The following is an 18,041-nucleotide window of genomic DNA, read 5'->3' as shown; positions in this document are numbered from 1 at the left end:
CATGACATAAATAAATAAATAGCGGTGGACTACTGCTGCTAAATGTATATCTATCACAGGCCCCTGAATTGAATCAAAATCGTACCGTGGCAGACTTTGTGATATCAGCAAGTACGGTATCGTTGTCCAAATAACCAATCTAATATCATGATAAAGCTTGGGATTTACACCCCTAATACATACACACACTGCTAGACCCATTTTAATGGACTGGTCTGACATGCTTTCTGGTTTACTACACAGATTGAATTTGTTTGTGTATTAGACACTGTATTTCAGTAAACAATTCATTGTAATTCTAAGTAGGTGGAATAACACCTATGTTGTATTCTCTCTCTCTCTCCATGTTTAACTATGTGCTGCTGCAAACTTCATTTTAATCTTAGGCTTTCTGGTCAGACTGGCCACATTCAAGGTATGACAGAAATGTTAGCAAGGGCAACCTAGTAGGATTGCCAATGGGAATTTTACAGAAAAGCAACTTGGTGCTTATTCCAACGCGAGACTGACATGCATTGCCATCTATAGTTGCATTAATAAAGTGCATGTCTGAAAAGCAGGGTTCATACACATTTTAACCAGTACTTTTTGGCAAATTTCCATGACTGTTCCTGAAAATGTCAGTTGACATTATACAATAAGAATACAAATCTGTATTAAAGTTTACCCTCAGAGGTTTAACTATAAAAATGAATGACAATTTATGTGGATTATAGTGGGATTTGTAATATTGCGCCCCAAATAGAACGTTGAGGTTAAGACGACGTGAAAATACACTTATTAATGACATATTATTATGCTGTGTTAAAAAAAATTCCATGACTTTTCCAAAACCTTCCAGGCCTGGATTTTGCATTTTTCAAATTCCATAACTTTTCCAGTTTTTTTCAAAACGTATGAACCCTGGAAAAGGGCTAATATGGGGCGACCTCTACGGGCTCACCCAGTAAGAGCGTGCGCCCCAATGTAGGCTGAGGCCTTCACAGCGGCGCAGGTTCAAATCTGACCTGGGTCTTTTTCTGCAGGTCATCGCCCATCTCTCTCCCACCTCCCCTGTCTATCCACTGTCACTTTGAAATAAAAGGAAAAAAAGCCCCCCTCAAAAAAATGATCTAAAAAAAGAAAATGGCTAACATTCTCTCTGTATGTCCCATTCTCCTAGATATGAGTCTGTAAGCCAAGCAGGCCCACACTAGCGAAGCATACCTGGAGCAGTGGTTTGTCCTGCATCCACAGGCAGTAGAACAGACCCTTCCACAGCTTGAGCAGCTCATCACCTGTGAATCCACCTGTACAGAGGACACAAGACTATATGACACAATTGCGAGTCCAGGATACAAGTTAGCTGCACACAAAAACTGTTGACTGACTGCAGAGGTAATAATTAGTCACTTTTTTTTTTTTTTAAATGACATGGACTAAGTTAGACAACTAAGGTTATTCAGTTAACGTTGATCAATCTTGTATTTTGACAATGGACATCACCCTTTGTTAGAGACCAGGTGGACTGCTTGTTGGACCATAAAATAATATGTTGCAACAAGGTTAATGTTCCAGTTATTGTTGCTACGTTACACTTTATTGGTTGGCAGCTGGGACTTTAGCTAGCACACATTCATGAGGCTGGAGGCTAACTTATGTCCACACGTGTGCACTAGCTACCAAACACACGCGTCAGACTGGGACCAGTTCACTTTCAAAAAAGCGTTTTTGCATTAATCCAACCGGTCGGGTTTAGCCATTACTGTCTCCATGATGTTACCAATGTTCAAAGTTATTAATATCTTAGTAATTGAGTTGTTGTTAGCCAGCTCTGTCAGAGCTAGCTAGCTGGCTAACGCGAACAGACTAGCTTACCTGTTGGGTTGTGCGACCTGACGTTTATGTATTTCCTCAGTTTCTTTATAGCCTTGGTCCGAATGGGCTTCTCGTTGGAAGCTAATCTCTGTGCGAACTGGACCTCTGGTTCTTGAATCGACGCCATGTTCACACCGATTCACGTGGGGGGGGACTCTCCTCTTTACCTCGCTCTCTCTCTGCTTCTTCCCCACGTTTCGTTTTCCCCGTACGGCGCGGACTGATGACGTCGGCACAAGTTAGTTTGTTGTCCTTGTGCTGCTCAGCGCCACAGAACGGCGGCAGCCCTCACTGCCGTCTTTACCAGCTTTCACTGAACCGTTGCAAGTACTGTATACGTATATGGATGTGCAAGTGTTTAGTACCAATATGTAGGCAAGTGAAGTATTTAATTCTGGCATATAGGCGGCTTCTCATATAAAACTCTTAAAGATGCCCTGCCACACAAAACCGTTTTTACTTGTATTTTTTAAATATGTGTTTGTGTTATGTGGTGAATGTGAAAATGAACTGCTACCTCCTCTGTCAGCTCTAGCCACTGAACAGAAATAATTAGAGAAATCAGACCAAAGCTGGTCAGTCTGACGTCATGTTGCCTGAGCTCATTACTATTCATGAGCTTACCCAGTTGCACTGGGTAAAGGATTCTGACAACCAGGCTCTCATTGGCTAGCTGTTAGCCAATCAGAGGCAAGCAGCTTAGCTCGTTCAATATTAATGAGAACTGGCAGAAATCGAGCTGAGTCTTCCTGCAGGCTTTCTATACCACGCTAGAATGGCTTGAAACAAGGTAACCATGGCATTTTTTCCATGGTCCATGGTAGAACTTCAGACATTACCACAAAGGAATGAAATATTACATGTCATTTAGCTGATGCTTTTATCCAAAGCCAAATACGTGTGGCAGGGCACCTTTAACATTCAAATTCCATACTATTAAACCATAGACCTGTGGTTTTAGTTGCCGTGGACCAGTGTCAATTTTTCTGTCAGTCAAATTATGGCCATGTCATATTTGCATCAACCTCCACTCTGAAGCCTCTAGTATCATTAATCCCTTATCAATGGGATTTGTAAATTGTGATTTTGTGCTACACATCTAGCTATGTGAGAAGAGAGTAGCCTATGGTTGACTCTACTTTAGTTATTAAGGTCGTCTAAATACATCAGCCTACTATTTTATCTATCCTTATCTTTCCAAAACCAGACTGATGTGCCATTTTGTTGAACTTCATTTCTTACTAAGCTATTTTAAATCACTTAACAAAATCAGAGATGGGGAAAGGGGTATATTATTCAGAGGTCTGGAAACACCACACACCAAGCAGTGCAGAGCCAGAGCACTCAGGATTATGGAGGACTTTTTTAATCCCTGCAATGGACTCTTTCAGTGGCTGCAATCACACATGCCCCTATTCAACAAATCATTTTTGAGGGCCGGTGACTAATCTCAAACCAGTTCTTTGCGTTTTGACAGTCAAAGAACCGACTCTCAGAAAAACTGGTTCCAGAGTGGGTAAGAGAGACTGGCATGTTTATGTATTGCATAATGTCACTTTGCATTCAGCTACTCATTCTTTGGTGTAGTCTACATGTAATGAGAAAAAATCCTTAAGTCCTTGAGATCTGCAGATCAAACATGGATTAATTCAATCGTTCTTTTAAATGAATGTTCTAAATCTTTAAAGGTCCCATGACATGGTGCTCTTTGGATGCTTTTATATAGGCCTTAGTGGTCCCCTAATACTGTATCTGAAGTCTCTTTTATATAGACCTTAGTGGTCCCCTAATACTGTATCTGAAGTCTCTTTTATATAGACCTTAGTGGTCCCCTAATACTGTATCTGAAGTCTCTTTTATATAGACCTTAGTGGTCCCCTAATACTGTATCTTAAGTCTCTTTTATATAGACCTCAGTGGTCCCCTAATACTGTATCCGAAGTCTCTTTTATATAGACCTTAGTGGTCCCCTAATACTGTATCTGAAGTCTCTTTTATATAGACCTTAGTGGTCCCCTAATACTGTATCTGAAGTCTCTTTTATATAGACCTTAGTGGTCCCATAATACTGTATCTGAAGTCTCTTTTATATAGACCTTAGTGGTCCCCTAATACTGTATCTGAAGTCTCTTTCCCAAAATTCAACCTTGGTGCAGAATTACAGCCACTAGAGCCAGTCCCACAATGAGCTTTCCTTAGGATTTGCTATTTCTGTGTCTGTAGCTATTGAGGAGGAGAGGGGGGATGTCTCTCTCTCTCTCATGGGTCGGCCAAATTCTCTGGGCGGGCAAAGCAGAGAAAGGGGAGGTAACCTTGCTCCTTATGACCTCATAAGGAGAAGATTCCAGATTGGCCCATATGAGCTTTCATTTTCTCAAAAGCAGAGCAGGATACCCAGGGCTCGGTTTACACCTATCACCATTTCTAGCCACCGGGGGACCATAGACAGGATGGGGGAATGCATATTAATGTTAAAAAAACTCATAAAGTGAAATTTACAAGTGGTCGAAATGGGTTTCCTCAGGAGGGTGGCTGGCGTCTCCCTTAGAGATAGGGTGAGAAGCTCAGTCATCCGTGAGGAGCTCGGAGTAGAGCCGCTGCTCCTTTGCGTCGAAAGGAGCCAGTTGAGGTGGTTCGGGCATCTGGTAAGGATGTCCCCTGGGCGCCTCCCTAGGGAGGTGTTGCAGGCATGTCCAGCTGGGAGGAGGCCTCGGGGAAGACCCAGGACTAGGTGGAGGGATTATATCTCCAACCTGGCCTGGGAACGCCTCGGGATCCCCCAGTCGGAGCTGGTTAATGTGGCTCGGGAAAGGGAAGTTTGGGGTCCCCTGCTGGAGCTGCTCCCTACTCTACCCGACACCGGATAAGCAGACGAAGATGGATGGATGGATAAAGTGAAATTTTCATGCCATGGGACCTTTAATTAACTTAATGCTCAAAATGTTTTTAAAAATGCATGTAGTATTTGTATGTGATGCGATAAGCTATATTGGTTCACTAGTGCAAGGTCACAGAGCTTAAACTGTGCCGGTACAAAGACTCCCACACTCAGCATAATAGCTACAAAATCTAAACCTATCACATTTTGTATGATGAACTGAACGTGGCCTTTCAAGAGGAATGTACTCTTCCGGAAAGGCCACATTCAGTTGATCAATTTCAGTTATTTAGTCTAAGATGCGTCTTGTTCCCATGGCTGTAATACATGGCATCAAAAAAAACACATGATGTTGTGCACATCCATGTAGTTGCTGGTGCAGGACAAAAAGGTGAATATTCAAAGAAGGTGACGTCCGCTTAATGCTCTGGAAAAATCCTTTAATTGTGCAAATAAGGCACACAAAATGACTGTAGGAGTAAGTATGAGAATAGACACTGTGTGAAATTTGCAGATGACACTGTTATAGTGAGCCTTTTGAATAATGATGAGGTGGGGCATGGTGGTCAGTGTAACGCTTATCAGTTAAATTTTCAATGCACAAACGGACATTTGGAAAAACAGAAAAATGGGTTCCAATATCCAATTTTTCATTTTTTTCCGCCTTGACAAATTAAAAAAATTGATCTTTAAACAGTTTTTTTTCAATTTTTTTTTTTTCTGAGGATCAGAAATTTTGAAAATTACAAAATTGCGTCTGGGCTCCAATTATTCAATACTGCAATGGTATTCTCTCCCTCGTTCCGCCTAGCTAAATATTTAGGAACCCTCATTGACAGTAAATTATCTTTTGAGAGCAACACAGATGCAGCCTGTAAAAAGGCCCAACAGAGACTGTTCTTCTTGAGGAAGATGAGATCATTCAGCGTGTGCAGGACTCTGAGGACTTTGTTCTACCACTGTTTTATTGAATCAGTCTTGACATTTTGTATCACGGTGTGGTACGGTGGTCTTTCAATGACCGACAAGTGTAAGCTTACAAAGCTGGTAGACGTAGCATCTAAGGTGGTCGGGGTACAGCTACCACAGCTGCAACATATAGATGATAAACGGGTCAGGGGTAAGGCTAACCACATTTTAAACTGCCCTGATCACCCTCTCTTTGGGGAGTTTAATCTGCTCCCCTCGGGTCGCCGTCTTAGGCTACCTACGTTAAGAACTAGACGTGCCAGGGATTCGTTTATTACTGTGGATATTAGGAACCTGAATTCACTTGATTGATATCTGAAATTTTTAAACAGTATGTGATTATGTATTTATTTATTCCTATCTATGGTCAACATGACAGATTTACTTGTGTGATGTCAATTTGGATTCTATGATTGGTTTTGGGGGGAAGGAGTGTCTCTGTGATGTGTTGATGTGTGTCCTGTGTTGTGTTTACAATGTTGTTGGCATCTGGGGGTGCTTTCCTCTATCTATGTGTTTTTGGACATCCTGCTGCACACCAAATTTCCTTTTCTAAGGATAAATATAGTGGAACTTGAACTTGAATTTGAACTAACCAGTACGGTTTTAGGAATAATTGTTCAACTTCACATGCACTCTTTGATATAATTGATGAAATAACTAATGCTGGAGACAACAAGAAATTTGCAATAGGGTTATTTATTGACCTAAGTAAGGCATTTGACACAATAAATTATGATATTTTAATTAATAAGCTAGAACGGTATGGGATTAGAGGGGTAGCACTATAGTGGGTTACTAGTTATTTAAAAAACAGAAAACAATATGTGACAATAGGAGATTATCAGTCAAGTTATCAAGAAATGGTGTGTGGCTTACCTCAACGTTCCATTTTGGGTCCAAAATTGTTTAACATGTATATAAACAATATTTGTAAAACATCTCAAATACTTAGATTTATTTTGTTTGCAGACGATACAAATATTTTGGCATTTGGAAACGATTTACAACAACTGTGTCAAATTGTAAGCTTGGAACTCAAACGTGTTAATAAAATGATGATATTTGGAAATGGTAATTCCAAAGCTCAGGAAGAAATTGAGATAGAGGGTGTTGTTATAGAGCCGGTGTATGAAATCAAATTTCTAGGAGTTATTATAGATGATAAAATTACTTGGCACTCTCATATTAAATACTTAATCACTAAAATATCAAGAAGCATTGCAGTAATTGCAAAAGTAAAGCATATTTTAAACATCAAAGCTCTGCATACTTTATACTGTTCTCTAATCTTGCCCTATTTACATTATTGTTCTGTGGTATGGGGAAGTACTTATAAAAGCACATTAAAACCAATAGTAATGGTGCAAAAAAGAGCTATTCGACTAATTCATAAAGTTGGGGTTTTGGACCACACAAACTCATTATTTTTAAAATCTAAGATCATGAAGTTTTATGACATTGTTGAGTTCCAATCGATACAGATGCTATATAAAGCAAGGCACAAATTGTTACCAAGCCAAATACAAGGAAGGTTCCAAGAACGTACTGGTGGTTATGAATTACGTGATGATTTAAACGCAGAAACATAGTACAACTTTGAAAAGTTTTAGCCTTACAGTTAATGGGGTGCATTTGTGGAATAAGTTGGAGATGGAGATGAAACAATGTCCAAATATCAACCTTTTTAAATATAGACACAAACAAAAGATTTTCGACAAGTATAAAGAAGAAGAAATGATTAGCCATTAGGAGTATTTCTACCATTGGAAGTGTATATAATCCATTTTTGTTCTGTTTTGTATTTGTTTTGATTGTTATATTGTTTGTTTGATATCGTTTTGTTGTGTTGTTTTGTAATATGTTTTTTTGTACTATTGTGAAATGAGAAATTTTATTGTATTATTTTATGGGGGGCGCTTATAAGGTCTTTTGCTTCTGCCCACTCCCTTTGAGCAGAATGATAACTGCTCAAATAAAGAAATAAACTAAACTAAACTAAACTAAACTTGAACACAACGTTTTGGCGTGGTGTGTATTTGATTTTAGTGACCCATGACCCTTAACTGTTCTCATCACATCACATGTTCAGAGGTCATGTGATATGCAAAAAATAAACATGCAGTGAAATATTATTCAGACATAAATGTACATACTAATTCTATTCAGATAATAAAATAACGACCTCACCGTTTCACTTTACAATTAATGCATGTAGTTGTTTCAGACTAACAGGCTCCAGCGGGTGGGAATCTCATAAATACAATTCAAACAACAATTTAAGATGGCTACACATTTTTTCCGCAGGTGACATGAATAAATTGTGACACGGTGTTTGCAAAATAGATAAAAAAATAGCAGTTTAAAATAAGGCTTGTTAAGATGACAAAACAATGACATCACTGCTGCATTACAGACAACTAAAGTGTCAAAGATTAAAAATAGTTACAATTTGGTGCAAAAGACAATGTCAAACCAACAGTTGACACAGCCACTTCCATCACTATTTGTAGTCTGTGCGCTCATTCCTTATGTCTCTATTACAAGTGAGTGTGACTCTAACAGCTCATAGTCAGAAGACAATTTGCAATACAAATATCATCAATACATAAAGGAAAGGCACAATCTCAAAGTCGGCATTTAGTCCTCCTGGTTGTAGCGTACGTAGAGTGTAGATCCAATATGTCTCCCTTAGGAGTAGGAGGTTATGGATGTCTTCTCGGCAGGCTAGGAGCACCTTGTCAATACCCACACATTTTAGGGATGCAACAGAATGTCCTATTTTGTTTGTTCTGATGTTGGATCTGTGTCTGTGATCTTAGGTTATGTATATTGTCAAATCATAACAGGAGTTATGTCAGGACACTTTACAGATAGAGTAGGTCTAGACCACACTATCATTTACAGAGATCCAACAATACCCCTCAAGAGCAATTATTTGGTGAGGGAAAACTTCCTAGGCAAAAACTTCGGAAAAATACTCTGATATTTACTCTATGTAAGTGACAAAAATCGTTGTTGTTGTTGTTAATCATAAATTCATGATAATAATCTTTATTTATATACAAGTTTCCAGAAGTAGGACTTAATAAACTTACAGGGAAATTAAATTACATACAATAAAATGTATATAATATAATAAAGAAAATATAAAATAAACTGTCACTGACTTTTTAAATAAGTGTGATCCACACTGGGCACTGTACGTGGGTAAGACATTAAGCTCCTGTTTACTGAGCACACTGCAACAACTCTTCATCCCTGCACTGTTTGCTGTTATACAATGCTCAGCCTAAATCTAATTGGTTTATCCTGATGAGCCAGTGCTAAACTACAAACGTGCTCATATTAACAAGATACGGCCACCCTGAGTTAAAACAAAAAGAGTCTGTTACTCCGGCACTCTGGAAATACCAGGCCCCAGGTGTGCTGGTGTGAACCCATCAGTGTAAAGGCCCTGACACACCAGTCTGGCGAGGTCGGTGACTCGAGTCTGTTCTGTGTGTTCCGTGTGTTCGTCTGTCGGAGGGGTCGTCGGCCTTCATTTTGGCCGACATGACTTGCTGGGTCGGAGGGCGGGCAGTCGGACTCAATGACCAATCTGATTGGTGGAGTGCTAACCCGGTAATGGCGAGCGGGATGAGTTACGAACGCCTCTCAAAATCTGACGAAAATCTTTTAAAGTGACCTTTGTCGATATGAAATGAAGACCGATTCAGCAACTGCACGGCCTATTTCTCTTTTCAGAAACACGTTTCAGCGAATAACCTGGAGAATCGGTCGTCATTTCCGGTGTTCATTTTTTGTATTACGTCTCGCGCACGCGCAGAACGTACACTCAAGACGACGTCACTTCGGTGTGTTCCGAGGCACTTTTTGGACCTCGGGGAGACTGATCAGTCTAACTGCTTTTTCTGCCGACGGTCACCCATCGGGTTGGTGTGTCAGGGCCTTAAGGGGGCCTGGGGCAGTTACCTCCTTTGCCTGTGTGGCAATCCTTCTTTGGGGAAAGAGAATATGAATGAAATACAGCAAAGGTCCACAGCTGATATTTAACTGAATTGTTACAATCTTAGTTTAGGATACCAAAAGAACATAGCTTTTTTTTTTTTTTTTTTTTTTTTTTAACACACAACACCTGCCGTCATTTGCATTTTAAGCAACCACAAACTGGCAAAGGTTTAACTCACATACATTGGAACATTTCTAAAGTTAAATATCATTTCTACCTATTAAAACTGTACCACTTCCTTTTTTGTTGTTGTAATTAGGAATTTTTTTAATTTATTTTTAACAACATACAACTCCTGGACCTTATCACAGGACCATAGGACATGAAGTAATTGGCCATCCTCTGTCTTATATTTCCAACAATTTGGTGTGTCTTTCAGACCGATTCTAAACAATCTGGATCGAGTCCAATAGAAGTGATGCATGATCTTGAACTGAATGAGGCGCACCCAAACATCGCGTGACATAGTTTTAATATTCACTTCTCATTATCCAGTGTAATACTCACATCCCTTTCCCATGTCTTTTTGAGGGCTGTCCAGGCTCCTTCCCCAAGGTTCTGCATAAGCATAGAATAATACCCAGAAGCCTCATGACCTTTTCCATATTTCAACTACACTTTTTTAAACATGCTGGTGCCTTCGGGGCTAAAGAACTGGATAAAAATATCCCCACTAACAGATGGTGAAGTTGCAAATATAAAATAAAATGGAGATTTTGAGATTCCAAATTGCTGTACCACACCCTCAAAGGATTTCAAAATGCCACCGAGATACAGATCATCCAGTGTGACAATTCCCTTTTCCGACCAGTCCCTCAAAAAAAGGGATCTACCAACACATGACTTTGGATTTTGATGAAGTATTTAGATATGGATCCAGTTCAAGCAGCTGGGCCACTTTGGTCCAAACAACATATAAGTGAGAGATTATCTGATGTGTTTTTGCCTCACCATACAGTTAAACAGACAGGCATTGTAAGGGTGATACTGGGGCAAGAACAGATTGCTCAATACAATACCAGGGTGGGGCTCTCTCAGGAGGAAGTGACCAGTGGGCCAGATACCTTTAGTTAAAAGCATAGTAATAATATAACATCTTTGGTTTTTTTCTACATTCTACATCAATGTCTTTGTTATGCTGTCAAACCAATTAAAATATGACAGGGGAACCTCCAGAGGAAGAGATAGGACAAGCTTAGTTCAGCTTCTATGTTAAACAAGAGGAAATGCTGTCTTATGTGGTGCTAAAGTAGACTAAACTAGGGGGAAGCCACCATGAATGTGAATACTACGAATGACGGGAGGTATGCTGGTTTCTATTGCTGTCCATGCACTAACAGTAGGGATATTTGACTGTGGACCACAGTGAGGCATGGTCAAAGATTAAGCAACCATCATTTTTAACTTCATTATTATAGACAATATCAAATACAATATAGTACATACAAATATGAGCACGCTACACCATTTACAACACAATGCCCAGGGGTAGGCAGGCTACAGCCAGGTTAATAGGAATACTAATTAGAAGTCTAGATCGAACGGCAGCAACTTGAGCTCCGAGCGGCGGCAGGGAGCATGGGCTGACGTCAGAGCAGCCCAGCTGTGTGTGCGTGTGTGTGTGTGTATGTGTGTGTATGTGAATGGCTTTGAGGTGACAGTGGCTTTCACACAACAAGGAAGTGGAGGATATGTCGCTCAACTGAAGCAAAAAAAACCGTCGACGTTCCCGTACGAGGTAAGCTCATCAGCGGGGAATGGAGTGTTTGTGGCGAATTTCTCTTGGGTACGAGACCGAGCGAGCGACGGTCGGTTTAAACGTTTGATCCAGCCGCGATGCGGTCTAGCTAGCTGTCGTTACAATGAGAAGGAAGCTTGGCGTTAGCCTGTGATTTACCCTAACCTCCTTATTGTTTACGCCATACAATGTGGGGAATGTGATGTAGCGACGTTTAAGGTTTGTTTGTGGATAGGCCATTTAGGCTACCGTCGATACATTATTGATAACTGGTCAACAGTAACTTGACGCTAACGTTACATGAGGAAGAGAGAACATATAATTACAGTAGCTTCGGGTCGGATATGGTCCCAAGTCTAAAGTTTTCAGCCTCCGCAAACATTGTAGCGTTGGACAAAAAAAAAAAAAGGATTTAAAGTCTAAATCACCGTCAGGTCTGTTTCTTGGCTGGCTTTCGTTTAGACTTCATTTCTGGGAGCTAGAAACTTTGACCAAGATGCAGCAGGAACCACTGGCTTTGGTAAGCTGTAACGTTAAAAGCCATAAAGCTGGATATTAAGTTAAAGCTTTAATGGTTAAACCAGGAAGCTATGCCACATGAGATTTACAACTGTATGGTAGCAGTGGTTATTAAAGCTCTCGGGACTGAAATGCATAGCTTGATTTCCTGGCTTTAACGTGGCCCCCACGCTCCCCGGCTTCTACTGTAGCAGACAGAGAAGTGTTTATGCAGGCCAGCTAATTCAGTTCCTGGCCCATCATGTTTCCCTCTGCAAAAGCATGTGGTATCCCAGAGCTGTGATGTAGTATCACTGTAGTGTAGATACTGCGAGACCTCCTCAGAGAAGTTCCTCACAGTCTGTGTTCTTCTAAAATGTCTGTGTCAAACTGAGCCTGCTTTTAGTGCTCTGATGGTAACAGGCTGGATGTGGATTAAGCTGAGTAGTAAAAATCAATCTATTACACCAGCTGGGAAACTGGCACTTTATGGTAATTGTGCCCTTTCATGTCCTCACTGATGGACTTCTCCATTTCCCTGTCTCTTTCTTTATCTCTTCAGCTTTTCTCCTTTCATATCATTTATTTTTCTTCTTTCTTCCTCCACTAACCCTCTCCCTCTCTTGTAATCTTCTCAGACTCCTAATTCTTTTTCCAACCAGCTTCAGTGCTCACTGTGTCAGCCATGTATCTTTCTGCTGCAGCTTCCTCTGAGATGGAGATGGAGATGAGCCGAGGCGCCACCACTGAGTCTGCACGCACCCCATCAGCGTCCTCAGCGTGAGTCCACATCAGCTGCCCGTCTCTGCGATCGTCAATATTTGCATCCTAACATGGCCATCGTTCCTCCTGGGATCCGCCTGCTGGTGTCCTTCGACAGGGACCAATGGTGAGTCTGAATCTGACTGTTTAAGCCACTTCAGTCTCTTTTAAAATATTAGTCTTTCCTCTGAATTTCATTTTGTACAGGTTTTCATTTCTGACTGCCAATTTGCCAGCAATGTGAAACTGATGGGAAGGTGTGAATTGCTTGCCAACTGTTTCAGTCTTTAACAGTCTGTCTATTTGAATGTGTAAACCATGTTGGAAACCACCCGTGTACCATGAGAGCACAGATATGGATTTGAATGCTTTGCTGTCTCAGTCATTCATTCAAAGTCAATTTCATTTATAGTGCCAAATCATAACAGAAGTTATCTCAAGACACTTTTCATATAAAGCAGGTCTAGACCACACTCAGAGAGAGAGAGAGAGAGAGAGAGAGAGAGAGAGAGAGAGAGAGAGAGAGAGAGAGAGGCGACGATGGGCCTTTTTGCTGTAAAAGTCTTCAAACATATAGATATACCTTTTTAGAATCTAGCTTCAAATATTCCAGTCTGTAATCAAACCTTTTACACTGTCTCGTAGTGAAGTGTGGGGTCCTCTTGGGACAAACACCGTATCGAAACGCTACAAACTGAGAAGTCCACAGGAACACCCCCAACAATGGATGTCGAGCTGAACTAGGCCAATTTCCCCTTTTTTATTTAGAATAGAAAAAAAGAGTAATCAAATTCTGCAAACACCTAAAAGCAAGTGAGCCCGACTCGTACCGTTACAAAGCCCTCCACTGCCAAGAGGAGAACATAGAGAAGAGTCCCCACAGCCAGCTGATCCCGGGGCTTACCTCCTCTAACAGCACAAGGGCTCAGGACAGCCCTCACACAATCTGGCCCTACCAAATCATAGCTGAAGAAAAAGAAAAACACATTACAGCATTGGACATCTACCACAAAAAACTCCAAACAAACTTCTGAGCTCTAAACAGACAGTACACAGTGGCAAACTATCTTACATCTGTCTTACAGTGAGCACAGCCTGGCCGTAGAGACTGGCCGACACAGGCACACCTAGAGAATGCCTACAGAAGACAGGCTGTGCCAGCTCTGTCCACAGAGAGAAGTGGACACAGAGCAACACGTCTGCTGCAAAGTGGAGGAAGTGCGTGTTAGTTCAATGCGTGCACGTGCATTTGCGTTTAGTGAGCCAGGACCCGCTATTTCAGAATTTTTTCAGTTTTTGCAAAGTTCAGCTGTAGATGTAGTTCCTGTTGACAGCTCACGGCTTTTACCACTCAGTGATCAGTGTCCCTGTGAACCCTAACCAGCCAATCAGAAACAAGTATCTTCTGCGGTCCTAACGTAAAGGTCTATAATGACAACATTTCATAGTACTTAACATAAACTGTCTTATCAGACCATTGCAAATGGCATAAAACATTTCTCATTCATATGTCAATAAAACAACCAGGCTATTTTGGGAGGGGTTTTGATTTGAACAATTTTGATTCCAATTCTTCTTTTGATTCCAGTTCTTCTCGATTCCGATTCTTTGAGGGCTGGAGTTGAAACGGGTCACATGCTTATTTCACAGATAAGAGGAGCATTTTATTTTGATTCAATTATGATTTAAAGTTTTACCGGGCTTTTTCAATGTAAAATAAAGCCACACTAGAGCGCCGCTTGCTGTGCTCCACGGCTGCAACACAACAAGCGCCTGGAAGTACGGTGGCCCATGTAGAAACCAAAACCTTTGCATGTGAAATTTGGAACCGGTGATCAGATAAAAAACGATTCTATTGGAATCGTTCCAAGTTGGAACCGGTTCTCAATGCCCAATCCTAATTGTTAGTTGTATATACAGTGTATATAGTTTCAGTTAGTCATGCGCAGCTTTAACACACAGTGTGGTGTGTGCTACAGGGAGGCTGTCGGTGACAGCTGGGTAAGAGCGGTGTCTTGCCAGCTATCTAGCTGTTGTTTTTTGTCAGCCTGCTTTACTCAGGGCACACAATGGAACTCGCTCACAGCGTGTCGTCCAGCTGTTGCATATGTGTCTAGTTGAATGTGTCTAGTTGCAGTCATCTCAGACTGCTCCTTGCTCCGTCTCAAGTTGCTGCTGCAGGGCCTGACGAGCAGCCTAATGCCTGTACGATAGGACAGATGAGAGGCAGATTTCTGGCGTAGACTCAGCTGTTTGCTCTCCAGCCAGCTGAGGATTACTGCGAAGCTCGCCATTACCACTAAACACATGCGTGCACGCGCACACACTCACGCCATCAGGATGGCAAACAAACCCAAGTTTATTTCACCCGTGCTTTACATATCAGCACAGATAAAAGCGGAACACTCTAAAACTAAATTCCGAAAACACAGCACAACGATGAGTAAGATAACCTGACTGAGAGACAAAGCAAACAAGTGTGAATTGAAAAGTACACACCCAAGTTACAGGATATCCTGTTTGTCTGAAACTGTAGAAGGGTGTAACGTTGACGAATGATACATTGTGATGGCTTTGTCAGGAATACAGGAATAGTCTTGTGTTTCCTCTCCACAGGTACAGAGCTCTCACATTCATCCTCACCTTCCTGCTCTACACCAGCTTCCACCTCTCAAGGAAACCCATTAGCATCGTCAAGGTAACATATGCTCATTGGTATAGTATACTCTATGTATCACATTCACGAGCTTGTGGGCATCTGCATCCACACATACAGTAACACACCCTGAGCCAGTTTCCCTGACAGTTATAGAGGCCAGTCTAAAACACAAGACTAAATTCAATTGATTTTGAATTTCCATTATAATAATAATCTTATTTAAAGGCTTAAGCTTTGCACTGGGAATTAGCCTTTTGGTTCACAGCAGCCCAGTGCCATACCAGGGTATACTTGTGGAAAAGATATGTAGTCGAAACCTTGCAGCATAACACTACAAGCAAAAAAACTGAATCAGTCCACACACTGTCTGCTACATTCACACTTATTGGCCAAAAAAGGGGAAAGGCTGGAAGACAGTGCTACGCAACAATTCTTTGTGTTACATTTGATCTTAAAATTGGTGGATTTTAGGGTGTAGGCTGGATTAAAATGTAGCAACAAATACATATAACATGGAAGGTGAATTAAATGCTTCCCTTACTTTATCCCAGAATACAAACAAATACGTTTGAAATTACTTATTAAACAAGAATTGGAGTCATTCAGAAAAGTTTCCTTTGGAATACGGGCTGACTGAGGCTTGGTGGTCTGGTTCATGTAAACATATTATTCTACATCCGTACAATATAACAGATAGAACATTTTTTTTTCAAAAGTTAGCTGTTCATTGGTCCAAAGCAGTCCTCTCCACAGAACAGACACTGTAGAAACAGTATAGAAATCACTTCTCTCTCTCTCTCTCTCTGTCTCTCTGTCTCTCTCTCTCTGTCTCTCTGTCTCTCTGTCTGTCTCAGACATGGTTACGTAATATATCATGATATTATCATTTGATAGGACAGCCCCCAGTCTTTTGATTTCACATAAGAAGTCAAACCTGTATGGATAAAGAACATAGGGTTGGGCAGAATCTTTACACCTCAGGCACATAATTTTCACCTCACTCTGTGCGCCTGTTACACATGGTGTTTTCTAGCCAACTGAATGGTGCACTTCTTGTCTTTGATTGACAGAGCGAGCTTCATAAGAACTGCTCATCTGTCAATGAGCTAGCCACTATCGCCTCCAGCAGCAGCAGCAGTGGCAGTGGCAGTGGGCAGCCGCCCTCCGTGCCGTCTCTCCACACCGACATGGACTGTAGCTGGAAGCCTTTTGGTCTGTATCTGCTTGACTCTTGACAAGACTTTTTTTTTGGGGGGGTTCAAAGGGTGGCAGAGATTTGGGTGTACTGGATGCATTTAAGTCACCTTAGTATTTTTGAATCAACATGATACTGTTGTTCTGCTATTGGATTACTGTCTCTATATCACTCACAAGTTTGCTAATATTTAGAAAATTAGTTTCTCACGACACAATTGAATACATAATAATAATAAAAAATATGATGTGCAGTGCAATGCTGCTTTTACGGGAAGAATCTAGATGCATAAAGACCAATAAATAGCTGAGGATGAACTAAATCATATGTACTGAACTATACAACTCGTCTATATATTCTCAGATAAAAGGAACTACAAACAGCTACTGGGAGCCATGGACTACTCCTTCCTCTGTGCCTATGCAGTGGGAATGTACCTCAGGTAAGATGGCAGGAAGAGGAGAGCACCTTCATTCATAGCAGTGGTGAATAGGATAAGGAAAGTACATTTACAAAAGTATATGGAACCAAAAATAGGGCATAATTACAATAAACTACATTAAAAAAAACAATGATTCACTATGTGTGAATCTGTCAACAGATATACATTAATTAGGCATTCAACCACCTTATATAGCTAAAAGTCAAAAAAAACTTGAATCACATTTACACGTGGCACTAAAATGCAATCTGTGTCTGGATGTGTTATTTAAGGAAAAATGGCCCATTCAGACCAGAAAAAGCCAGACCACATTGGAGCTAGTCCGCCTCCCATTGTGATCCGATCTCAGCCATGTGCACATCATGGACTCGATACAGCTGACCACAATCTGAAGAAAAATACTCCACCTCTTTCTGCCAGTTTAAGCAAGCCCGGCGGAATCTACAAGTAGTAGTAGCTGTAGCAGTAGAAGTATGGGATCAAATAAGGGTCTATAATATTTAGAGCTTGTACAAAAGTGTGTGTAGCTCTGGAATTGTTTTGTGCATGTGTAAAAAAGTTTTTTTTTTTTTAGCTTTGTGAAACCTCACTGTTGAGAATATTCCTCCACATATTTTAATTACACACACAATATATAATTCTACAGCTACAAAACCTGTTTACAAGCTCAAAATATGAATGGCCCTTATTTGATCCCATATAGAAGTGATGGATAGGTTGTCATTATTCAGATACAGATTACATGTTAATACCAGATGTAAATGTGGCCTTGTCTGCTTTGTTATGAATAGGAAATCTTGACAAAAGAAGAAAAGGTGTTAAAAGCCTTGAAAGACTCGCTACGGGCTAAACAAACCATTTTATCTTAATAAACCGCACTTCTGAACCTTTGACTGTGGCTGACACAGTTTGACAAGAGGCGCTTTAACAAAAGAAGACCTTGGACCCTATTTTAACAATCTAAGCGCATGGCGTGAAGCGCCTGGTGCAGGTGCATTTGGGACTTTTGCTAGTTTGACGGCGGAAAAAAG

The 18,041-nt window shown here is 40.9% G+C and overlaps 2 protein-coding genes across 6 annotated transcripts in view; one reads left to right on the top strand and one right to left on the bottom strand.

The window, feature by feature from the left end:
• The window catches only part of rrp1 (ribosomal RNA processing 1), a 31,456-nt gene extending 29,248 nt beyond the window's left edge, over window positions 1–2,208 (bottom strand). Inside the window, exons 1-2 of the mRNA XM_028591476.1 lie at window positions 1,858–2,208; window positions 1,207–1,289 (exon numbers count right to left, since the gene is read on the bottom strand). Of these exons, the coding sequence (XP_028447277.1) occupies window positions 1,207–1,289; window positions 1,858–1,984 (210 nt within the window). The 5' untranslated portion in view covers window positions 1,985–2,208. The remainder of the gene's footprint in view (window positions 1–1,206; window positions 1,290–1,857) is intronic.
• Window positions 2,209–11,254: 9,046 nt separating this feature from the next.
• The window catches only part of slc37a1 (solute carrier family 37 member 1), a 33,384-nt gene continuing 26,597 nt past the window's right edge, over window positions 11,255–18,041 (top strand). For 2 of the 5 annotated variants that reach the window (XM_028592057.1, XM_028592052.1), the window contains exons 1-5: window positions 11,255–11,454; window positions 12,657–12,841; window positions 15,331–15,412; window positions 16,444–16,585; window positions 16,932–17,010. In XM_028592057.1, coding sequence (XP_028447858.1) covers window positions 12,786–12,841; window positions 15,331–15,412; window positions 16,444–16,585; window positions 16,932–17,010 — 359 coding nt within the window. In that variant the 5' untranslated portion in view covers window positions 11,255–11,454; window positions 12,657–12,785. The other 3 variants (XM_028592053.1, XM_028592054.1, XM_028592056.1) reach the window with 3 other exon arrangements.

This window comes from Perca flavescens, chromosome 11 (assembly GCF_004354835.1).
Source record: "Perca flavescens isolate YP-PL-M2 chromosome 11, PFLA_1.0, whole genome shotgun sequence".
NCBI lineage: Eukaryota > Metazoa > Chordata > Actinopteri > Perciformes > Percidae > Perca > Perca flavescens.
The sequence above is the reverse complement of the archived record's forward strand: the minus strand, read 5'-3'. Positions and strand labels throughout refer to the sequence as shown.